This window comes from Lygodium microphyllum, chromosome 24 (genome assembly GCF_053477565.2).
Source record: "Lygodium microphyllum isolate KBCC chromosome 24, Lygodium_microphyllum_v1.1.10, whole genome shotgun sequence".
NCBI lineage: Eukaryota > Viridiplantae > Streptophyta > Polypodiopsida > Schizaeales > Lygodiaceae > Lygodium > Lygodium microphyllum.
In genome coordinates this window covers 31,877,168-31,898,243 of record NC_141158.1, presented here as the reverse complement: position 1 = coordinate 31,898,243, position 21,076 = coordinate 31,877,168, and the positions used below count along the sequence as shown (strand labels likewise).

Below are 21,076 nucleotides of genomic sequence, written 5' to 3'. Positions count from 1 at the left end.
ACGCCCAACTCAGGGAGGACTCGAGGAGTGAGACAAGAGGGAGAGGAGAGAGATTGATGGGGGGTAGGTGGATCACCGTGGATGGCTCCTTTATACTGCGAATCATTAGCTCTGTTGCAAAATGCTCCACACAGCTCTCTCTTCTCTCCCCTCTCTCTCTCTCTCTCTCTCTCTCTCATCTGCGCCTATCAATTAATCCCTCAAAGCTCACCATCAAAAAATTGGGTTTGTGCTGCCGGGCACTTTTCCCCCTTCTCACGCGCGCAACACTCATTCACACGCGCGCGCAACACTCACACTCACACTGTCTCTAACATTACTTAATTATCATGTCCATTTCCGCTCGGTTTCTGCTTGCTGTATTTCCCGAGGTCCCCCCTTCTCTCTCTCTCTCTCTCTCTCTGTGCGTCAATTGCTCTTCTTTCTGTGGATCTCATCTCATCTCTCTCACAACACACTCGCGCGTGCGCGCGCACACACACATACACTCTCTCTCTCTCTGCGCTGCGTCCGCAGCTGCTGCTCCTGCCCTTTATTTCATCTCATAAAACTATCTATCCCGGCCTTCTTCTCTGGCGCTGGTGCATCGTCGGAGGCAGAGCACCCCCTGCACAAAACCTCCTCTCGGCGCCCCTTTCAGTTTTTCGAGACAATTGGGTCACATTCTCGTTGCAGAGGAGCATTTGGGTCGCTTCAGCGTGCCGCTCTGCCCCCCTTCGCTTTCCTGAGCACGTGGGTCGTTGTTCCTCTCTGTTCTTTTGAATTGGGTCGATCTTTTTGGACTTGGGCTGTAGGTGAAGCGGGCATCCTTTTTCCACCATTTTTCTTGTCCGCAACCGGATTTTTAAAAAATAATCGTGTGCAATATTTGGAGCCTCTCAACTTGCTGCAAGCAAGCAAATAGATTACCCCTCTCGCATGGTACAACACATCTGCAGGGGCTTCTTGCACTCACTGGCCTCTCTGTACTACAGCTTTTTTATCATGCTCCCAGGAGCGTACCAGGTTCCTATCACTTGATAGAAGAAGGAAATTTACAGGTTTCCTTACACACATCGAGAACACTTCTCATGCATTGGAGGTACAACACGACACCTGCAGCTGATCGTCCCCATTTGAACAGATGTTACCCTGTCTTGGCATGTGCATCATCACCTGAGGTGCCCTGCGAGGGAATGCGGATCTCACTATCTTTCCCAAAAAATAGGCAGGAAAAAACAATTTCATTCGTGGAGATGCTCTGTTGATCAACCTTCAGTGCTTTGAACAGTATTAGCAGGTTCAGAGTAGAACAGCAACGGATGTCTTGCAGTAAATCAGAAAAACAGAGCAGCAGGCACAGAGTAGAATGGCAATGTGTATGCCGTAGTAAATCGGGGAAACAGACAACCTGCTGAGTGCTATCCACAAAGTTCTGTATCTGCAGAGGAAGGAATTGAGGTGTGGCCACACAGCTGTGATCTCGAAAAGGTGTTGTACAGGCAATTGTACCCTGCAGGATTTCTGTTCAACCTTACCCAGTCTGTAAGCCTGAAACCTCTTGCATGCGGTGTGTGTGCTCCTTTACTTAACAATGCCAATATCCTCACTGTGGAAAAAACGTCCGAAGGATGCCAAGAAAGCTCCCAAGCATCCTAGCAACCATGATAGGGAGAGCAATCGGTCAGACCCAAATTTACCAACATTGCGGCGGTCTACCAACATTGTTTTACGACGTCAATCACACTCACAGGAAGATGATAGCATTGACAAGCAGAGAATTTCACACTATACTGTGGATCAGCTATCTGAGGTGGGTTCTGGGTCAGTGTGGGGATCTCGATCACCCTCACCATCAAATCGAGGTTCCCGTTGCCCCAGCAATCTTGAGTCATCTTTTCCACTTCCTCCCCCTCCTGAGTCAAACAGGCCACGTGCACCACAGGTTACTCAACGCCGCAATCCGCGGCCGGTTCATTCACCACGACCACGGCCTGGAGAAAGTAGGGATGGAGACGGAACAACAGAGTATTTTACGGATTCCAATTCCAGCGATTGCTCTTTGGATAGTGGAGACTATGGAAATGCCCATGAGATGCTGTCCAGCAATAGGAGATATTCTGAAGGGGACACATTCAGGTCACAGAGGCCTGCTTATTCTGAGTAAGGAAGTTCATTTTCACCAATATTTTGAAATCTTACTTCTCTGTATCAGGACATTCATGATCTATGATAGAACATTATGGAGTTCCAGTTGTTGGGTTTATTGGTTTTTACGTTGCTGATACCGGAAGGCTAGTTTGTAAATCTATTTGGAATATATACGGACTCTCATAGCTGGCTGTTCAAACTTGTCAAGGAAGGTTCTAGTTTTTCGAACAGTTATAGGAGTATATCAGCTAGTGTGAAGTCGTGATAGATTGCGTCCTTTGTTAGACACTGGAAAGTGGAAAAGTAAAGTGCTATATCCAGCATTATTACGTACAGGGTGGACAGCATCTGAGGAGATATGTGCAACTTTCATGGAATACAACTGAACCAATGCAAACCTTCGATTTATAAGCATAGTTGTAGTAGTGAGGGAGTTCACTATGTACCCATACTTGATCATTGAGAACTTGAATGTGAAGGGAGTTCACTCTGTACAGACTCTGAATTGTTGAGAACTTGAGGGGCGTCTCTCAATTCGAGAAATGGATAAGGGCACATCTCATGCTGGGAATTTCGAAGGCATGATATGAGGGCCATTGTGTAGTCCAAAAGCTATATCAAACTTCAAACATTTGCTGCTTCTGTTTCCATGTTCCTATTGGTATCTCTGTTTTTGGTCCCCATTTCCCATAGCATGTTTGGTGGACATGGATTGTCATTTGGGCATTGTGACAATGAATGGTTGTATTGGGATTAGGAATAACAGGAATTGTACCTCCATTGTATTCTATTTCTTGTTCCCCTTCGTGTTACTACCTAGAGATAACATCTGTTCTTGGATTCCTCCATTCCTGGTTGTGATATCCATTCTATGATTCTGGTTGCTATGCATGCTATACATTTGGGCATGCCAAATGCAGATCTTTTTGCAGTGTGGTCAGTGTTGTCTAAAGGAAGGCACCATCACCAAGAGTGGGGTAGAGGAACTGAGGACACAGCCCTGAACAGCAGCAAATCTGATCGCTACAGCAGCATGCACTGCTGACAATGACTGTTAACAAGTCATGATGGTAGAGCAGGTTTTGCTGTGCAGCATCAAAAAATGCAGGAAGAGAGCTATGATTAGGGGCAGCATACATTCAATAAAAATTATGGAATACCTGGGCCCCTCAATCTCTTTCTAGTACAAACGAAAATGACTGGCTGAGGTAAAACATGAAGATAGAACTCAACAAGTTGGATGGTATAGTATAGTAGTGGACAAGGAGATGATATAGGTGATTATGTGAAAGGGCAATTTATGAATAGGTAGAAAGGAGCAGGCTGTCTCTGTCATGCCACATGGCTCAATGGCTTAATGGTCAGTCCCATCTTGAACGCTGCCCGTCATGTTGCATGGCTCAGTGGCCATCAGTTATGCTTTTACATAGTTCTGTCTTGTTTATCTTGATATCTATCATGTGTCAAGTCCTGTTAGTGAATGACAAGACCCTTTATGATTCCCAGAACCAGGTCATTTTCGAAACAGTTGCAAACAAAGGATGCCCAAGTCTTAACATGCATTAGAAAAATGAACCGAGGGTGCTGGTTTACTGGCCACCCAATCTTGATCATCTAGTCTCCACCACTCTCATCCAGTGAAGCTAGAGTCTCCAACTCCAATGCTGTGGGCACTTGTAGGCTAGACAATACTGTTTTGCCATCTTCAATCTTGGCCTTCCTAGAACTCGCATTGCTTCACTTGCTTGTGTATCTACCTGGGGTGCCTGTCCCACATATAGACAGGCCAGGAAGGCCAACCCAATGAGCAAAAGCTAAAGTGGGAAACCGCAAAACAACTATTTGTTCTACTAAAGTGTGAGACTATAGCTCATCCCTACTTGCTTGGTAATCTGATCCACGATGAGACTTCATGCCAGACAATGACATGCACTATAAATGGAAAGCACAAAGTACATTGGTGCAGAAATTCACTATGTAGAAGGATAGAGTGCCAGCTCACACCCTTGGCAGGCTCCCTCTCTCCACACTGAGAATTTACAGGTACAAGTGTGTGAATGTGGTCATATGCCCTCCTTTCATAGATGAAGGTGGAACAACCTATGAAGAGTATGTGAAACTATGTTGGCTAAAAATCAAACAAAGTTCTTGGAATTTCAATCTGCGTTTAGTGCCTACATTCAAAAGAAGGCACAAGCTGGGGAAAATGCATCACTGAGAAATTTAACTGTAAAATGGTTTAGCACTTGGCAGAACATTTGTTCAAGATTGGTTGTACAGGCTGGCAAGGGTCTGACTATTTGCTGTAAGCTCTAATAAAGGAGCCAAATTCACCTTGTTTTTGTGAAAGTTTATAAATTGCTTGGAGGAAAGATTTTGTCATATTTCTCTTTGCATGAATTCTGAACTAGTGCATTAGATAGAAGCTTGGTTATGTTTCATATCTCCATTCGTTGTAACTTCTTGTTTTGTAAATTGTGGCTAAACAAAGACTGCCTTTTTCTTGTCTTTATTTGTAAGGTTGCCTACACGCATTCCTGGTCAGTCTCTTAGAGTTGATGGGGCACAACCAGGGAGTCCTATTCAGGCTGCTACTCCCTCTTCTCAAACGCTGGCCTTCAGAAATGGCCATGGGGAGGGAGGGAGAGAGTTCCACATCCATATACATGTCAATAGTGTTCAGGGTAGTGGTCAAAACAGCACATTTTCAAGTCCTGTACTAAGCCCACGAGCTCCAGAACCACCCCCTTGGCCTTGGAATCCTGCATCTGGCCATCTCCAACCAGGCTCTAGTCCCACTTCGGGTCATAACTCTGCGCACAATTCTATAACAAGCGACTTTCCCCTGCCTCAAAGGAAGGCAAGTCCAGAATTGAGCCCAAGAGCTCAAAGTAGGGCCGTATCTCCACGTCATCCTTTATCTAGTGCAACAGGTTATGAGTCATCATCTCGGGCTGATGCACATCGATTACCCCGGCCTCCAACATCTGGCTCGACGACTGCAGCACCCTCTGCTCCCCTTTCACCTCGTTCCAATATTCCACGCAGCCCTGGAAAATCAGAATCTAGTGCTTCAGCTGAGAAATGGCGGAAAGGGCGACTCCTAGGTTCTGGATCTTTTGGTAAAGTCTACAAAGGGATACACAGGTAAAATTTCTTTTCTCTAAGTGGTCATGCCAACATTTTGCTGTAATTTAGTACTCTATAAGAAGTTTATACTCTGAAAAACCTGTGTTTGTTGCAGGGACACAGGAGAGTTTTGTGCTATCAAAGAGGTGGAGATTGTTTATGATGATCCTAAGTCAAGAGAGTCAGCCAGACAGCTTGCTCAGGTGTGTCTTGTTGTTTTGATTACAGTTATGCTTGTGTTGGGGTATTGTTTGCATGGTGATGTATTCATAAACTTTTTGAGAGTTTTCAATGCACTTGATTAGTTTAGACTATTACCTATTTTACATTTACAGCTAGCATTGCTTGGGTTTTTCTTGCTCTTAGCTATTAGAATGCTAGGACAAAATGCATTTAACATTCATTCAGATATAGAAAAAGTAAAAGCTTCATGTATAAAGTGTTAGGGTAGTTGTTAGAAGCAGCTGGGTTGGTAGTGTCCGCAGCAAGGTGACATTACTTTTAATTTTGACCGAAACATTTTTAATTTTGTATCTTCAACCTGAAATGTGCCACTAAAATCTTAGTATTGTAACAGCCATAAGCCATTATTAATTTGGAGCTGTTGTTTCAAGGTAACCGTGAAATGTTTCAGCCTTGAAACGTTGCGTTTCACCCCAAAACACATTTCCTTTGGGGAAGTCCCAAGCGAAACACCAAGTGAAATGGTTGAATAATATATATGAGATAGTTTTCTTTATAAACAATGAGTTGCAACTTACACATTTCTACCATGCGAATCCTTCCACGTCAACAAATGATGTCTATTCTACATGCAGTGCCTAAAACTCTTCAAAAAGCAAGAAAAAACAATTGTGTTTTACTTAGAGATCTTGTTTCAATTAGCCATTTCACTTAGGGCATTTCATGTTTTAGTGAAACGGTTTAGGCTTTTTAGGCATTTCATGTTTTAGTCTAAGCGAAATGTGTTTTGTGGTTACCATGCGTTCTTGTGAAAAAATGGTTTCCCCTCCCCTTCTTTCTCCTCATCTTCCTTCTCTTTTACTTCCTTTACTGCTTTCTCTCTCTTGCCATCTCCCTCTTCCTCTCCCTATCTCAAGTTTTAGCGAAACGGTTTAGGCTTTTTAGGCATTTCATGTTTTAGTCCTAGCGAAATGCGTTTTGTGGTTACCACAGTATCTTTCATAACTTGAGCATACGAGCTCCAAAGTTGTTGGGGGAGAGCCCATTTAGAGTCTACTACACAAGAGCTTTCCAATGAATTGCTAGATGAGAGGGTTTTGATAAGCTTCATAGGGCTCATTGTACTCCCCACTTTCTTCCTTCAACTGAACCTTGCAAAACGGGACTTGGGATTTGTTAACCTGCCTTGCTAGTTATGTTTGTCTGTCATCTCTTGGTTGTGAGCTCCTGTCAGAGTCTGATAGAGACATAGGAGCTTTGGTAGTTTTAGGTGCATTTCTTGTGTTTTCTTGGTGTTTGCACATATTAATGTGTCTCTCCTAGGTTTTCTAGGTTTGTGACAATGCCTAATATTTTATGTGCCATACGTGTGGGCTGCCATGTCAACAGACTAGCATTTATTGCAGTTGGATTGCACAGGAGCAGTCTATCAGATTTAGGGCATATTTCTATAGTTGGCTAGTTTTGGTGGGAGTTGGCTATTCATAGCAGCACTTCCTCACTTGGCACTTCACTTGTCTTGTGCAGGCTTTGTGTCCCCGACACTCTCCAACATTGGTGTTGCCATCATCATATTAGTGTGATCTTGTGTCCTCATTGACGCTTAGGGCTGTGTGCAAGGATTGATTAGTCCTCATCATTGTATTCAACATTCTTCTTCAGTCAATGCAATATTTTTTTCCTTCATCTTCTGCTTTCTCTGTGTGTGTTCGTGTTCCTTTTTCTGTTGTGCACTCTCACATGGTATTAGAGCCTAAGTGAGAGCACAGAGTACAGATTTTAGTCAAGGAGCATTTCTAGCTATCAAACACAACTATACATCATTGTGTTTGTTAGAAACACAACCATTTGAGGAGGAGGCAACATCATTTGGGTGGGTGGTTCTTGTTAGCATTTTGTGTAATGTGACCCGTTTTCCCACCTAGGCAGTAGGTTTTGTGGCCAATTGGCAGCCCTTGGCTTGGCAACAACACACTTTGTGTGGGCAACATTCTTCTGTTGACAGGCGATAGCCTCTTGTGTGTAGGCAGTAAATTCTTTTGACTATTTCTTCATTCTTGTTTTGTTTCACAACTTTTTGGGTGATTGTGGATTTGGAAGACGTCTTACCAGTTTCAAGGCTTTGATGACTCAGATGAGGAGCGCTTGTCTAGCCACTATTTTGAGCAGAGATGCGATTATCGAGAGTTTCATCATTGAGAGAGGTCTCCTCCAACCCGCCCCTCTTTTGCTCATCTATCATGGCAGGTCTCATTTGATGTAAAGGCTTCGCTTAGTGAAGAAGTTGCCCTTGATACCCTTGATTTAAGTGCTTGTTTTACCCTCATTATCCAAAGAAGAAAAACTTGTTGGTTTGAACTATTTGTTGTGGTCATGTAAGGTGGAGTGCGTACTCAACTGTGAGAGTGCGCAACGGAAGAAGAACACGAACACAGAGGAGGAGAGAGAGACAGCAGAAAATGAAGGAAGAAAATCTGCACTGATTGTAATGAATGCTGAATACAAAACTGTGGACTGATCAGCCCCTGCACGCAGCCCGAAGCGTCAATGAGGGCACCAGATCAGGCTGATGATGACGGCAGCACCAAAGACGGAGGAAGATGACGGAGTTGGAGTGTGCACCTGCCAAAGAAGGAGGGAAGATGATAATACAATTGACTGCCAAGTGGGAAATGGTTATAAATAGCCAAAAAACCCAAAAACTGGCCGACCTGAAATTTGAGGCCATAGATCCACCCTTCGCTCCCGGACGAAGGTGAGGGTACTTCTTCCAGCATTTCTCCTCTAGATGTGTCCCTTTCCCACAATGTGGGCACTTCGGTCTCTCTGAATTTGAGTCAGAGCCTGAAGAACTATCCTTCTTCGTAGCCTTTGACTTCGTCTTCTTCTTCTTCTGTCCTCCCGAACCTGTAACAAAGGCTCTAGTGGAGTCGGATCCGCTAGCACTGACCTCTCTGAGTCGCTCGTCATGCTCCAAGACAAGCGGGGATAGCTCCTCCCATAGAAGCTTCTCACGGGTCCTCGTTGTAAGAAGGCTGGTGTAGAAGACATCAAACCGAGGCGATGGCAGCTGAGTCAAAAGAATCATAGCCATGTCTTCAGAAGATATCGTCCGACCGAGGGATGCAAGCTCATCCCTCATATCCTGTAATCTGTTGATGTGGTCCTTCATGGAAGGACTATCATCAATAGCGAGCATCCGCAACTTCTTTTCGAGAGATATCCGGTGGGCAAACGTCTTCTGTTGATAGAGAGACGCGAGCTTTCTCCAGACGTTTGCTGCAGTCTTCAACCTGTGAGCATGAACAAGGACAGAATCCTGCAAACTCTGGCTCTAGAACTAAGCCGATCCCATAATGCTGCACGATCCATCATTAGCACGGCGTGGTGTTGGATGACAGGATTTATCCTCTTCTAGCTCAATACCCATATGTTTTCAACGCCAAAGATAGGGACTTAGTGATACTTCTGCTGGCACATTTTCGCAAGGTTTGATGTCTTTGTTGAAAATGTATGCCAAGTTGTCGGATTTCTCCAATCCACAATAGTTGCATTGCCACTTCTTTGATCCGTCGGATCCCTTGTATCCCTTGATTGGAGTGATGTGTCTTTAATATGGATTTGGCGCCATGATTAGGTAATGGGAGGAGGAGGACGAGAAGAAAAAAAAGAAAAGGAGGAAGAAGAAGAGGAGTAGACTTGAGAGTTAGAGTGCAGGCTGCAGGATTGAGGAGAGTCTAGAGGATCGCGTCGAATGAAGAATGCCAGGCGCGTTATCTCATCGGATAACCCGCGGGCCATTGCTCGTTTTGGACCGTAGGACGTCGAAATGCTGGTTTGCTGTTTCCATTTCCGTTTTTGTTTCGGTCCGAAACGGTAGGTCCGTTTTGGTAGCCTCGAAATGCCGTTTTGGGATACTATGTACCAATTGCAGCCCATTACTATGCAGCCCTATTCAGCTTGTTTTCAGCTATCACCTTGCTTTTGGAGGTGTCCATCTAGTGCATCATCATAGCACATGATCAGCCTACGTTTTCAGCATTTGGTGCCAAGCAATAGGCTATTGCTATCTCTGCTACCAGGTGATTGTTGTAATACTTGCGTTTTTGTTGTCCAACAGGCGGTTTACATCAGCAAACACTTTGGCAATTCTCCGAATAATCAGTTTTCAGCCTTTCTTTGGTGGTACATTGCTTCATTTACTAGATTTCAACCTCTGATTGCTGTGTTTTGGTGACCAGCTCGTTGACCTTCATTATTCCACACTCTCATCTTCGATTGGTGGTTATTGCACTTGGGATCCGTCTCTGGTGGATGTCACTCTTTGACACTGCATTGCTTTGCCCTTCGGCATTCTGTACACTCTTGCATTCATTTACAACATTCATTCACTCAAGAGTTTCTTCTCTCTTTGTTTGACTTTGTGTTTGAGTTTTGCGTTTAGGGTTTGAGTTTTACTTGTCTTCGTTTGAGTCTTTGTGTTTTAGTCTTGGTTGTACATGCTGTGTTTTCGTAGCGTAAACCCTAGCATATCTTCACATAAGATGCCTCTTGAAGAGTTGCTCTTCGGATAGGTACACACATAGTTACTTGGAGTTTTGGAAACGGCGAAACGGAAACGGTGGGGAAACGGTAGAAACGGAGTTTCGTCTCCAGAAAGAAACGAGGAAACGGGGATACAAGGAAATTTGTAACCCCGATTTAATATATAATATAGATAATAGATGACAATAAGCCACACTTGTCACTTGATCGAGAAATACTTGACATACATGATTAACATACAATTGATTATTGACATTGAAATTTGATACTATCATATTAGGTTGGAGGTATGAATCCTAACTTCTATAACCTGTTACCTATAGCATGCATCAATTTTCAAAATCGAAAGATACATCAGGATTCATACAGTATACTTAAACTTTGAATTGGCAAGTGCCAAGCACACTCTAAAGATATTCATAGATCACACTTTAAAGATTAGATCATTACAATTTACATGTAACATGATAGTAGATATACATGAATCACAAAACACCTTGAGGTTGGATCATATTCATGAATCATGAAAAAAAGATACAAGAGCATAAAAGATAAGTTGATAACTAATGATCCATAAAACACCACGGTCCACTGAGTCCTCAATCAATGACCATAAACATAAATGATAAGACACAGTCACATGAGAGAGCATCTGTCTGAACTCTGAAGAGTCAAGACTCAAGTCTCATCAGTGATCACCCTTCTCGGTATCTGCGTCACTACCACTAGCACTGCCGGATGCACTGACAGAAGCAATATCTGACTCAGAGTGGTAATCGGCACTACTAAATGAGGGCGAGGGTATATTTGCTGAAGTGCTGGCACCCCTGCTTGTCGACCTTGACCTCTGTGATGAAGCTCGTGTGTGGTGGGCTGGAGCTGACATCTCCTCATATAGCATGGTATAAATGTCTAGCTCCTCTCTGGGAATGTTTGGAATGTCCTTCATTTTCTCAATGTCAATCTTGTCAATATTCACCTAGCAAGGCTCAGGAGATGAGGATGTGTGCTCGAGGAGGCGAAGATTACAATGACAGTATACAAGTCTCTCAAGCTGTGCTGTAGTCAAACGGTTCCTCTTCTTTGTGTGGAAGAGGGCCCAAGTGCTCCAGTTTCTTTCACAAGGACCCGAGTTGTTGTCTTGTGAAAGAACTCGAATGGCAAGCTGTTTTTGCCAATCACATGACAAAAACAAGAAAAAAATATTTTATTTGATTCTTGTATCATGATTCATGTTTGTCCTGAAGCTTGAAAGTTTAGTCTAGACTTTGGTTTATGGGTTAGCCTACTTACCAAGGTAGGTGTGGATGCCCCATATTTCTCCCACCAAGACACAAGCTGCAACTGTGTCTCTCGAAGCTCTGTTGTAGGGCGACCAAAAGAGAGACTCCTATTTCAAAAGAGGGGAAGATCATTTTCTAGCCTTCTCAGCATTTGCACATCTCCTCCTGCCCACTTTGAGAAGTACTCCTCAATGCCATGCTCTAGCTCCTCATTCTCGTACTGCATCTCATCACGCCATAGAGGATGCAATACGTGTGCAACAGCATGGATTGGTGTATGAAACCAATCCCATCGCGTGTTCCACACACATTGAAGGTCCTCAATCCTACATTGACACATGTATAAGTTTATAACAAATTACAATCATAAATACGCACACAATCAGTGTCTTCTAGACTCTAAAAATAAGTTTATATCACAATGGAAAAAGTTAAAACTTTATAAGGAACTTACTTTGAGCGAGAAAGATAGGCATTGCTCTCAAAAGCCTCTCCGATCTTATCCATGTACTCGTACAACAATCCCATGGTACTCCCCTCAATGTCAGTGATGTGTAAAAGAGAGTAGATAGGCTTGATGGACTTTACAAAAGCTTCAGCCTCCAAGAACCATGTCTCATCCGTAGCCTGACATGCAAAAGCCATGTAGTGTGTATCTTGATGCTCAGGCATGTTTGACGACTCTCTGGACACAACTATGTGCATCAAGCCGTGGCGCACTCGCACAATCCGCTCAACAACTATAAACATATATGCAAAGCGTGTGCTAGATGGCTTCAGCAACTCAAGGTCACTGTGTGCACGATAGATGCTCAACACTTTAGGCCTCTTGGTGACAAAGTTCACCATGGACTTTGCAGTAGCAAGAATAGTGTCTGCCCAATTCAATTTTTGCAATTCCTCCATCAATAAATCAAGAGAGTGTGATGCACACGGAGTCCATCTAATCTTGGGATAGGCAGCCTCAAGCATTTGCCCCATGGAAACACAATTGGAACCATTATCCGTAATCACCTGCACCACATTTTCTGGCCCTATCTTCTCAATGGCTGTACGTATATGCCCATAGATGTACGAGCCTGTGATCACTGTACCAAGAGCTGAAGCATCAATGGCTCTCAAGAACATTGTCCCCTTGCATGAGGACACTAGAATGTTATAGACACTGCGTTTACGTACATCTGTCCACCCATCACATAACACAGTGCATCCATACTTTACCCAAGTGGCCTTCAATGGTTCTAAGTGAGCGTGTATACGCATCTTCTCATTTTTCAGTTCTCGTGTGCGCATACCATCATAGGATGGACCTTCCCCCTCACATCCAATACGGCTAACGGCCCTCATGGCTAATCTCCATCGTGGCATTCGCAATACATAACAAGGTATAGCACACTGTATAAAGCAACGAGTGAGCTCCCTAGTAGCCTCTTGAATAGCTTGCTTTTGCAAGCTTCCCTTCTGAAGTGACCCTTTTACCGGCCTTGCACTGTACCTGTACGAACTCCACTTCCACTACTAGTGGACCCTGCTAATGGAGTCCTGTGCGCCCCAAGCCCCGGCCCCCTAGCCCCTCCCACTGAAGCTGCATCTGACTCCAATGTAGCTCTACCCTTTGATGGCCCTGTTGCTGCAGAAGCTACATCATCTACTTTCCTCTCCTCTATAACTGATGCACTTTGATTGCCTAACCGACTGAGCTTCCATGCTTGAAGAGAAGCCTTCATGTTTGCGGGTACATTTGGGCACGGGCCTATGCCTCTTTCAATGCCACAATAATTACATCTCCATCGCTTGGAGCCACCACTACCTCTATACTCGGAGAGAATCGTCACATGATCCCATGCAGCATCCTTCACCATGATGATTGCAGGGCCTAGGCTGCAGCGTGAGATGGTCACAACTTCACGAATCAGAATCACGATTCACATGCTACAACCTACAACCACACAGAAATTTGAGATAGAAGATTCGAGATGTGAGAGAGAGAGAGAGAGAGAGAGAGAGAGAGAGAGAGAGAGAGAGAGAGAGAGAGAGAGAGAGAGAGAGAGAGAGAGAGAGAGAGAGGAGAGACGCGATGTCGGGGAGCACGTCGCCTGTCGCGCCGCCATAGCCAGGTTCCCCCCCGTCGTCTGCGCCCGTCGTCGCTTGCAGCTGTCTGCCGCCCGTCGCCTGCAGCTGCCCGTCCCCTGCCCGTCGCCCGTCGCCTGTTGCCTGCAGCTGCCCGTCGCCTGCAGGCCCGTCACCTGTTGCCCGCTCCTGACGCCCCGTTGGCCGCGGCTGCCCCTGGCGTCCTGTTCCGTCGGGCGCAGCTGGGTCCTTCGCCCCGCTGCTGGTCGGCCCATCGCCAGCGGCCCCCGCCCTGTTGTCGCCCGCCTGAGTGGTGGGCTCTGCACCAGTTTTTGTTCGTTTGCCCTCTAAGTTTAGGGTTTCTGCTGGCGAGGCCCTTGCCCTGCGCCCTCGACTATCCCGTGCTGTCGTCGACTGCCAGACCGGTGTCCCACCCTCAGGCCCTTGCACCGTTAGGGTTGCGCCCTGCCACACGCGTTCGTGGGACAGGCCACGACTCAGGCTGACAGGACGCGTGTGAAGACAGCAGTATGGCTGGCCTGGATTTGGACTTTCTTGACCGGACGATGGCAGCCCTTGGCCCTGATTCCGATGCAGAGGAGCCGAAAGATATGGTGCCATGCACGGAGGAGTTACCGCCGACTTCTGAACAGCCGCCTGCCGGCAAACGCTCCAAGCATACGCCTGATGAGCCAATGAGCCCTCCGGAACGCTCCTATGCGCAAGTGGCCTCTGATCCTGTGGATTCGCAGGAAATTGACTGGGAGCATTTGCTGGACTTCGCCAATACTCTGCTTGGTGATTATGTCCAGCATAATACCGAATCTTTTTCTGTTGCGGGAACGGATGATGTGCTGGAAGCCACGGTGGACCCCAAATCAGTCTTGCGATCCTTCTCGGTGTTCTATGACCGTGCCGTTATACTTTTCTTCACTGGCAGGATCCCAGTGCTTTCGCACATTCGCCAGTGGTTGCACCATCTATTGCAAGGGGAGTCGGTTGAGGAGATCTTCCTTGGACCTCGCGGGTTTTATGAGGTCCTGCTGAAATCAGAAACGCATCGCGCTGAGCTCCTGTCCAAGTTGCCGCTATTCTTTGATCGCCGCTTGGTCCATGTTGTGCCATGGCGCCCCATGGCCGACTTCCAGCGTCTGCTTCAACGCGAATGCCCGGTGTGGGTGGAGGTGGAAAACTGTCCGGGGGTCTATTGGCCCATGTTGAAGGATGCAATGGCAGTTGTGGGAACAGTGCTGGTTCCCCCAAGCCTCAGGGCGATGAACCGCAACCGTTTATGCATGCTATGGGACACGGCCAGGAAAAGGCCCGCGTGGCTTCGCCTCAATTGTTCGGGCATGCATCCTTTGTATTTTCGCTTAAAATGGGGCAACTTTGCGGGCCACTGCTTTTCATGTGGAAAACTGGGGCATTTCATGGCCGAATGCCCTGAAAAGCAGACGTCTTCGAAGGATGCGCAGGTTGCGCTGCCCAAGGACGACATGGTGCTTGATGCCACGCCCCAGGAAGCCCTTCAGTCTCCTCATGTCATGGATAAAGGCAAACAACAGGTCCTGAGTGTGGATTCCCGTCGCACTGACTGGATTGAGGCACGTCCTAAAAAAGGTAAAAAGTTGGATGCAGGCCTGGCGGATCCTGGGCCTCCCGCTTCCCAGGATTCCGTGCGCACGTATACGCGCCGGAAAGACATGGCCACTTCACAGCAGGCTGTGCGTCCTACGGCCCCGTCGGGCCCCCGCAATCAGTCTCCAAGGAGAGCCTATACCGACGGCCCCAGAGGCCCACCTGCCAAGCTGGCGTTCGATGCCAAAGGAAATGTTATTACACCCTGGGATCGGCGTTATCCCCGCCCCTCTCCCAAGGTAGTGGATTTCCCTTCTACCTCCAAAGCAGGTCGCCAGAATTCTTTCGCAGTATTGGCTGATTTTTTGGATGAGGGTGTCCTGGATGCTCTCGCGGAAAAGGTGAAATCGAGGCAGCAGGCGCCTCGTTCCTGACTTCCTTCTTTGAGGATACATGAAGATAGCCACGTGGAATGTGCGAGGCATTTGCTCTCGCCATAAGCAACATGCCATGTGGACCGTCTTGCACGAGAACCAGTGGGATGTATTGTGTGCAGTTGAGCACAAAAGTCACGGTGAAGCAGGAAAAGTGATAGATTGTCATGGATTTCGTCTGTTTTATGCAGGGACTCATGCTTCGCACTATTCGGGCGTGCTGATGATTGTCCATGAGAAATATCAGCCTGTCCTTGTTAAAAATGATGTGGAGGGCCGGTTTCTGGTGATCGAAGTCTTATTTGAAGGAGAGATTTTATGGCTGTTGGGCCTCTATGCTCCGAATGATCCCGCATCCCGACGGGATCTTTGGTCCACTTTGCAAGGCTCCATGTCACTCGGCCGAAGGGGGTTCTTGATGGGAGATTTCAATATGTGTGTTGACTCTTCACAGTCCACTTCAGGGCATTCGGTAATGGATACGCCGGAAAGCCGGGTGTGGAATTCCTTTGCTTTGCACGTGCTCAAGCAAGATCTTTGGTCGTGGCTTCACCCTTCTTTTTCAGGGTTTACTTTTCATTCCGCACAATATGCAACTACCTGGTCGCGACTGGACAGAATATATATCATGCAGGGCGATGATTTTCTTCCCAAGATGCTGGAAATGAAGGTCTTGCGGCAATATGCGTTGTCGGACCATTTCCCCCTCCAGCTTGAGATGCGAGCACACTCTATTGCACCTTTTGTGCAATTCCTGGATAGGCTCCCTTTACGTTTCAACTCCTCTTATTTGAAGCTTTCAATTTTCCAGGGCTATATGCAGCAGCTGATTGAGAGGTTCTTATTGGACTTCGCCTCCGAGGGCTTGCCTTCATTTGCATGGCTGCTCTCTAATGTGCAGCGAGTTGCTCGCCAGTATGGGATCCATCATGCCTCGCTTTGTCGCCGACATCGACATGCAGCAGAAGACCTACTGGCTTTGGTCCGTTCCTTGCTCCTGGATTCCCCTGATGATGATTTTCTGCTGTCTCTGGAGAGGCGGTTGGCCCATCTTATTCAAGTGTTTCAGTTGAAATCTTATCAACAGGCCAAGCTGCACAACTTGACGGACACAATGCAAGACAGCGCGTGCCAGTCTCATAAGTTCTTTCGCGCCTTGCATGCGTCTCCGGCTCGCGAAAATATGACCAGACTCCAGGATTCGGAAGGTCGCATGGTCACGGATCCGCAGACCATTGTCACTATGTGCAGAAACTATTTTATGGAACTCCTTGGGTCCTCTTCCTCGCCTTCTAGCCAGGTTACGCATGCCCGCTCGGTCTTCTATCAACTGGTCCGCCAGCAGGTTCCACTTGATATGCAAGCCGCTTTGGAGACGGATATTTGCGAGGAAGAGGTTATGGACGTTTTGTTGCACCTGTCGAATGATAAAAGTCCTGGCTGGGATGGTCTCACTAATGAATTCTTTCAGACCTCGGCCACGCAGTTGGTGAAGCCATTGGTGGCCATGTTTCAGCAAGTGTGGGAAACGGGGGTCATGCCCTCCTCATGGAAAGAAGGCCTTATCAAACTAATTCCAAAGGTCCCTTCGCCGTCAAAGTTGCAACACTGGAGACCAATCTCTTTGATGGGCTCCATGTATAAAATCTACTCCAAAGTGCTGGCGAATCGGCTTCACAAGCACCTTCCAGCTATTGTGCATCCTCTCCAATATGGCTTCATTAAGGGCCGCAACATTCTGCATAATATCTTAAATGTGCAAATGGCTATTGACTATGCGCGGCACTCCGGTCAGCAAGTGGTATTGATCCAATTGGACTTGGAAAAGGCGTTTGATTATGTGGACTGGTCGTTCATTGCAGACCTCATGTCGGCTATGGGCTTTGGTACCCGCATGTCCCGATTGATCTACACCATTAGTGCTGAGGCTTCCTCCAGAGTTATGCTTAATGGTGGAGTTACAGAGCCATTTGTCCTTGCGCGCTCGGTCAGACAGGGTTGTCCTTTGAGCCCGCTCTTTTTTGCCCTGGCGACTCACCCGGTCCTTTCAATGTTATCCTCCATGGCAGCATCTGCTCAGCTGGCCGGGCTGTCTCTTCCGTTGGGTCAGCACTTCGTTAGCCAATCTTTGGCTGACGATACCTTTATGATCTTGCAGGCGGACAGGGACAACATTCGCAGGGCATTAGATGTTTGGACACTCTTTGGTCAGGCCTCTAGGCTTCGCATCAATGCCCTTAAGTCAGCCATTCTCAGTTGTACGGAGCCTGATCTACAGTCCTTAGGCTGGCAAGGCCAGGTGGTTTCCCGTGGCTCCATTGTCAGGCATCTTGGATACCCATTGGGGGTGGATGTACGGCCAAAAGACCTGCTGGACTGGATTTCACAAAAACTGGCGGCGAAGTTTATGTATTGGAAGTCGCAAGCGTGGCCATTCCATGTCCGCCTCAAAGTGGCCCAGACAATCATGCTTCCAATGCTTACATATTTCCTGCCTTTGTTGCCATGGACGCCTACTACTTTGAAGGCCCTCACTCATCCCATCCGTTTCATGTTGTGGAAGAAGGATTCACTGCAGGCCGGCATTTCCTGGATTTCATGGTCACACGCATGTACCCCTAAGCGCATGGGTGGAGGAGCTATTTTGGATGCACACACTCAGATGTTAGCTCTCCGTTGGTCCCTTTTTCGTGCCATGTGTGTGGACCATCACCCATGGACCATCATAGCCCGTTATTTTCTTGAGGACAGCGGGCTCCGCCATGGTAACACACGGCTTCGGGCCTCCTGGTGGCATGTCCTTAATGCGGACTCTCGTGTTTCCAGTCCCTCTTCCTCTTTGTTACTGCACTTGGTCGGCTCTTGGAAAGTGGTTCTCCAAAAGGCCCATTGGCACCCAGCAGGGGACCGCTTGCAGACTAACGCCTTTGAGCTGGAATTGTTGGCAGTATCGAGACTCCTTTCATGGGAAGATAAACATCAACTCAGATCGAGATTTAATCGCATGGCCCGTTTAGGTGTGACGTCGGTGGCGGATGCTACCCTTGCCACTCGCAATGTCCTCGTATCTTTTCGGACTGCTCGGCGACTCTTCAAGATCCCGCGTGGATACCGTGATTTATGGGAGCAGCTTTCGTCGGAACTTCAGGGTCGGCAACCCTTTCCTGCCTTGACTGCGGACTGCCCTTGGCAGGACTGGGACCTTGCAGGCCGCCTGAGTCTGGAAAAGGCCTCTACTAATCAGGTGTATCATCTTCTTGTTCAAGATCACCAATGGCTGGGAGAGAAAGCTAATACTGTTTGGGGACTGCGGAAATCGCTGTCATGGTGGCAGAAAACGCTGATGGAGGGCTGGCTAAATAAGACACCTTTCAAATGCAAGGTTTTTCTTTGGCGGGTGATGATTGGTGGTCTTCCTCTGGCCTCGGCCCTTGCCAAGCGTCGCATCTCGAATGGCAATTGTTTCTTCTGTACCACACCGGCGGAATCGGCCCGACATCGTTTTCTCTCTTGCCCGCTCGCCAAGCATATCTGGTCGCTCTTGTCGCACATTTGGCGTGCGGTGGTCGGGTCCTCGCTAACTCCTTTCGACTGGGTTTTTGTGCGCCCGAAGTATCCCGCACCGCCACAGTTGCATGAGAAGATCTTATTTCACTTTTTCAGATATTGGGGATGCTGGCACATTTGGACCACGCGCAATGCTTTTCTCTTTGATTTGGCCTCTAATGTACCCCGACATATTGCCAGGCTTAAAGGCCTCTTGCATTGGCAGCTAGATATCATCCGACACTCCGACCTGCTCCCTCGGGAGGATTTGCATCCGTGGCATATGGCAATTGCCTCGGGGTCGTTGCCATGATTGGTGTAACCTTTTCAGTGCATTACTACGGGGTTTCCCCACATGTTGGCCTAGGGCCCTCGTGTATCTTGTAATCAGAAAAAAGAGAGAGAGAGAGAAAGAGAAAACCTCTTCACATGCTGGCTTTATGTCATCATGTGTCTTGTAATCCAGTAATCTGAGAGAGAGAGAGAGAGAGAGAGAGAGAGAGAGAGAGAGAGAGAGAGAGAGAGAGAGAGAGAGAGAGAGAGAGAGAGAGAGAGAGAGAGAGAGAGAGAGAGTGTGAGTGTGAGTGTGAGTGTGAGAGTGAGAGTGAGAATGAGAGTGAGAGTGTGTGAGTGTGAGAGTGTGTGTGTGTGTGTGCGCGCGCGGGAGAGAGAGAGGAGCGCGCGATGGTACCGCCCTGTCGTCGCCTAGACCTGCGCGCCCTGCCGTCGACTAGACGTGCGCCATCCAAGCTTGAAGATCCGCCTCTCTTCGCCCGTCGTTCGCGTTCGCACCGTTGACGCCTGAAGTTCCGCTTGTGTTCGCTTGTCGTTCACGTCCTGTCCACACTGTCGACACCTGCAGATCTGCCTGTCTTCGCCTGCCGTTCGCGTCCTGTCCCTGCGCCGCCAGCAGAAACCCTAAAGCGCTCGCATGTCAGCCGCCTGTCAACTCGCCAGAGGTAACCGACCGTTATTTTGCGTGACAGAACAGGGCCAATTGATTTCTCCTTCATCTTGACCCCTATTCCTTACTGGCTGCGATGTTCCTTCTGGGGTCGCCCTGGTTCGTGAGCAACAGAGAGAAAGTGAGAGCCTGCGCCTACACGTGTGCTGCTCGTGCGACGAAGGCCTGTGTACGTAACGCTGCGCCCTTGTGGGACTGCGACCTGTGAGCCACCCGTTTGCATCTTAGCTGCCTGTCGCCTGTTCCTGCAGCGATTGGTAGAGAGAGAGAGAGAGAGAGAGAGAGAGAGAGAGAGAGAGAGAGAGAGAGAGAGAGAGAGAGAGAGAGAGGGAGTTCTTGGCACACAGAGAGAGAGAGAGAGAGAGAGAGAGAGAGAGAGAGAGAGAGAGAGAGAGAGAGAGAGAGAGAGAGAGAGAGAGAGAGAGAGCGTACAACAGATACAATATGGCAGGCCTGCATCTGGCTTTCATAGACCAAACGGTGGCAGCTCTTGGTCCGGATTCTGACACCGAGGAACCAGAGGACATGGTTCCGTGCACAGAGGAGATGTCCCTTGCTCCTGACCTCCAGCCAACGGGCAAATGCACCAAGCATACCTCGGTAGGGATAATGGATCATCAGGATCGTTCCTATGCTCAGGAAGTCTTTTCGGACTTTGCAACGGAAGATGTTCTGGGAGCCACTGTGGATCCGAAACATGTCTTGCGTTCCTTTTCAGTGTTCTATGAACGTGCTGTGATACTTTTTTTTACTGGTAGGATCCCGTTGCTTTTCCGTATTCGCAAGTGGCTGCATAGTCTGCTACAAGAGGAATGTGTTGAAGAGATTTTTGTTGGCCCTCGGGGTTTTTTTGAGGTGCTGTTGAAATCAGAGACACACCGTGCTGCTCTCCTATCTAAACTGCCACTGTTCGTTGATCGCGTCTAGTCCATGTGGTGCCATGGCGGCCCATGGCAGATTTTCAACGTCTGCTGCAACGTGAATGCCCTGTGTGGGTTGAAGTGGAAAACTGTCCGGCTGTTTATTGGCCACTGCTAAAAGATGCCATGGCTGCTGTGGGCACTGTTCTGGTCCCTCCAAGCCTAAGGGCCATGAATGGCAACCGCCTGTGTATGTTATGGGATACTGCTCGAAAAAGGCCTGCTTGGTTACGATGCATCCTTTACATTTTCGTTTGAAATGGGGCAACTTTGCAGGGCATTGGTTTTCATGTG

At 47.5% G+C, this 21,076-nt stretch overlaps 1 protein-coding gene and 1 pseudogene across 1 annotated transcript in view; one reads left to right on the top strand and one right to left on the bottom strand.

Moving 5' to 3' along the window:
* The first annotated feature begins 278 nt into the window (after window positions 1-278).
* Window positions 279-21,076, top strand: part of LOC148014956 (uncharacterized) — a 97,848-nt gene continuing 77,050 nt past the window's right edge. Inside the window, exons 1-3 of the mRNA XM_087665066.1 lie at window positions 279-2,142; window positions 4,651-5,277; window positions 5,375-5,462. Coding sequence (XP_087521192.1) covers window positions 1,574-2,142; window positions 4,651-5,277; window positions 5,375-5,462 — 1,284 coding nt within the window. The 5' untranslated portion in view covers window positions 279-1,573. The remainder of the gene's footprint in view (window positions 2,143-4,650; window positions 5,278-5,374; window positions 5,463-21,076) is intronic.
* LOC148014957 (uncharacterized) lies at window positions 10,676-19,911 on the bottom strand (annotated as a pseudogene).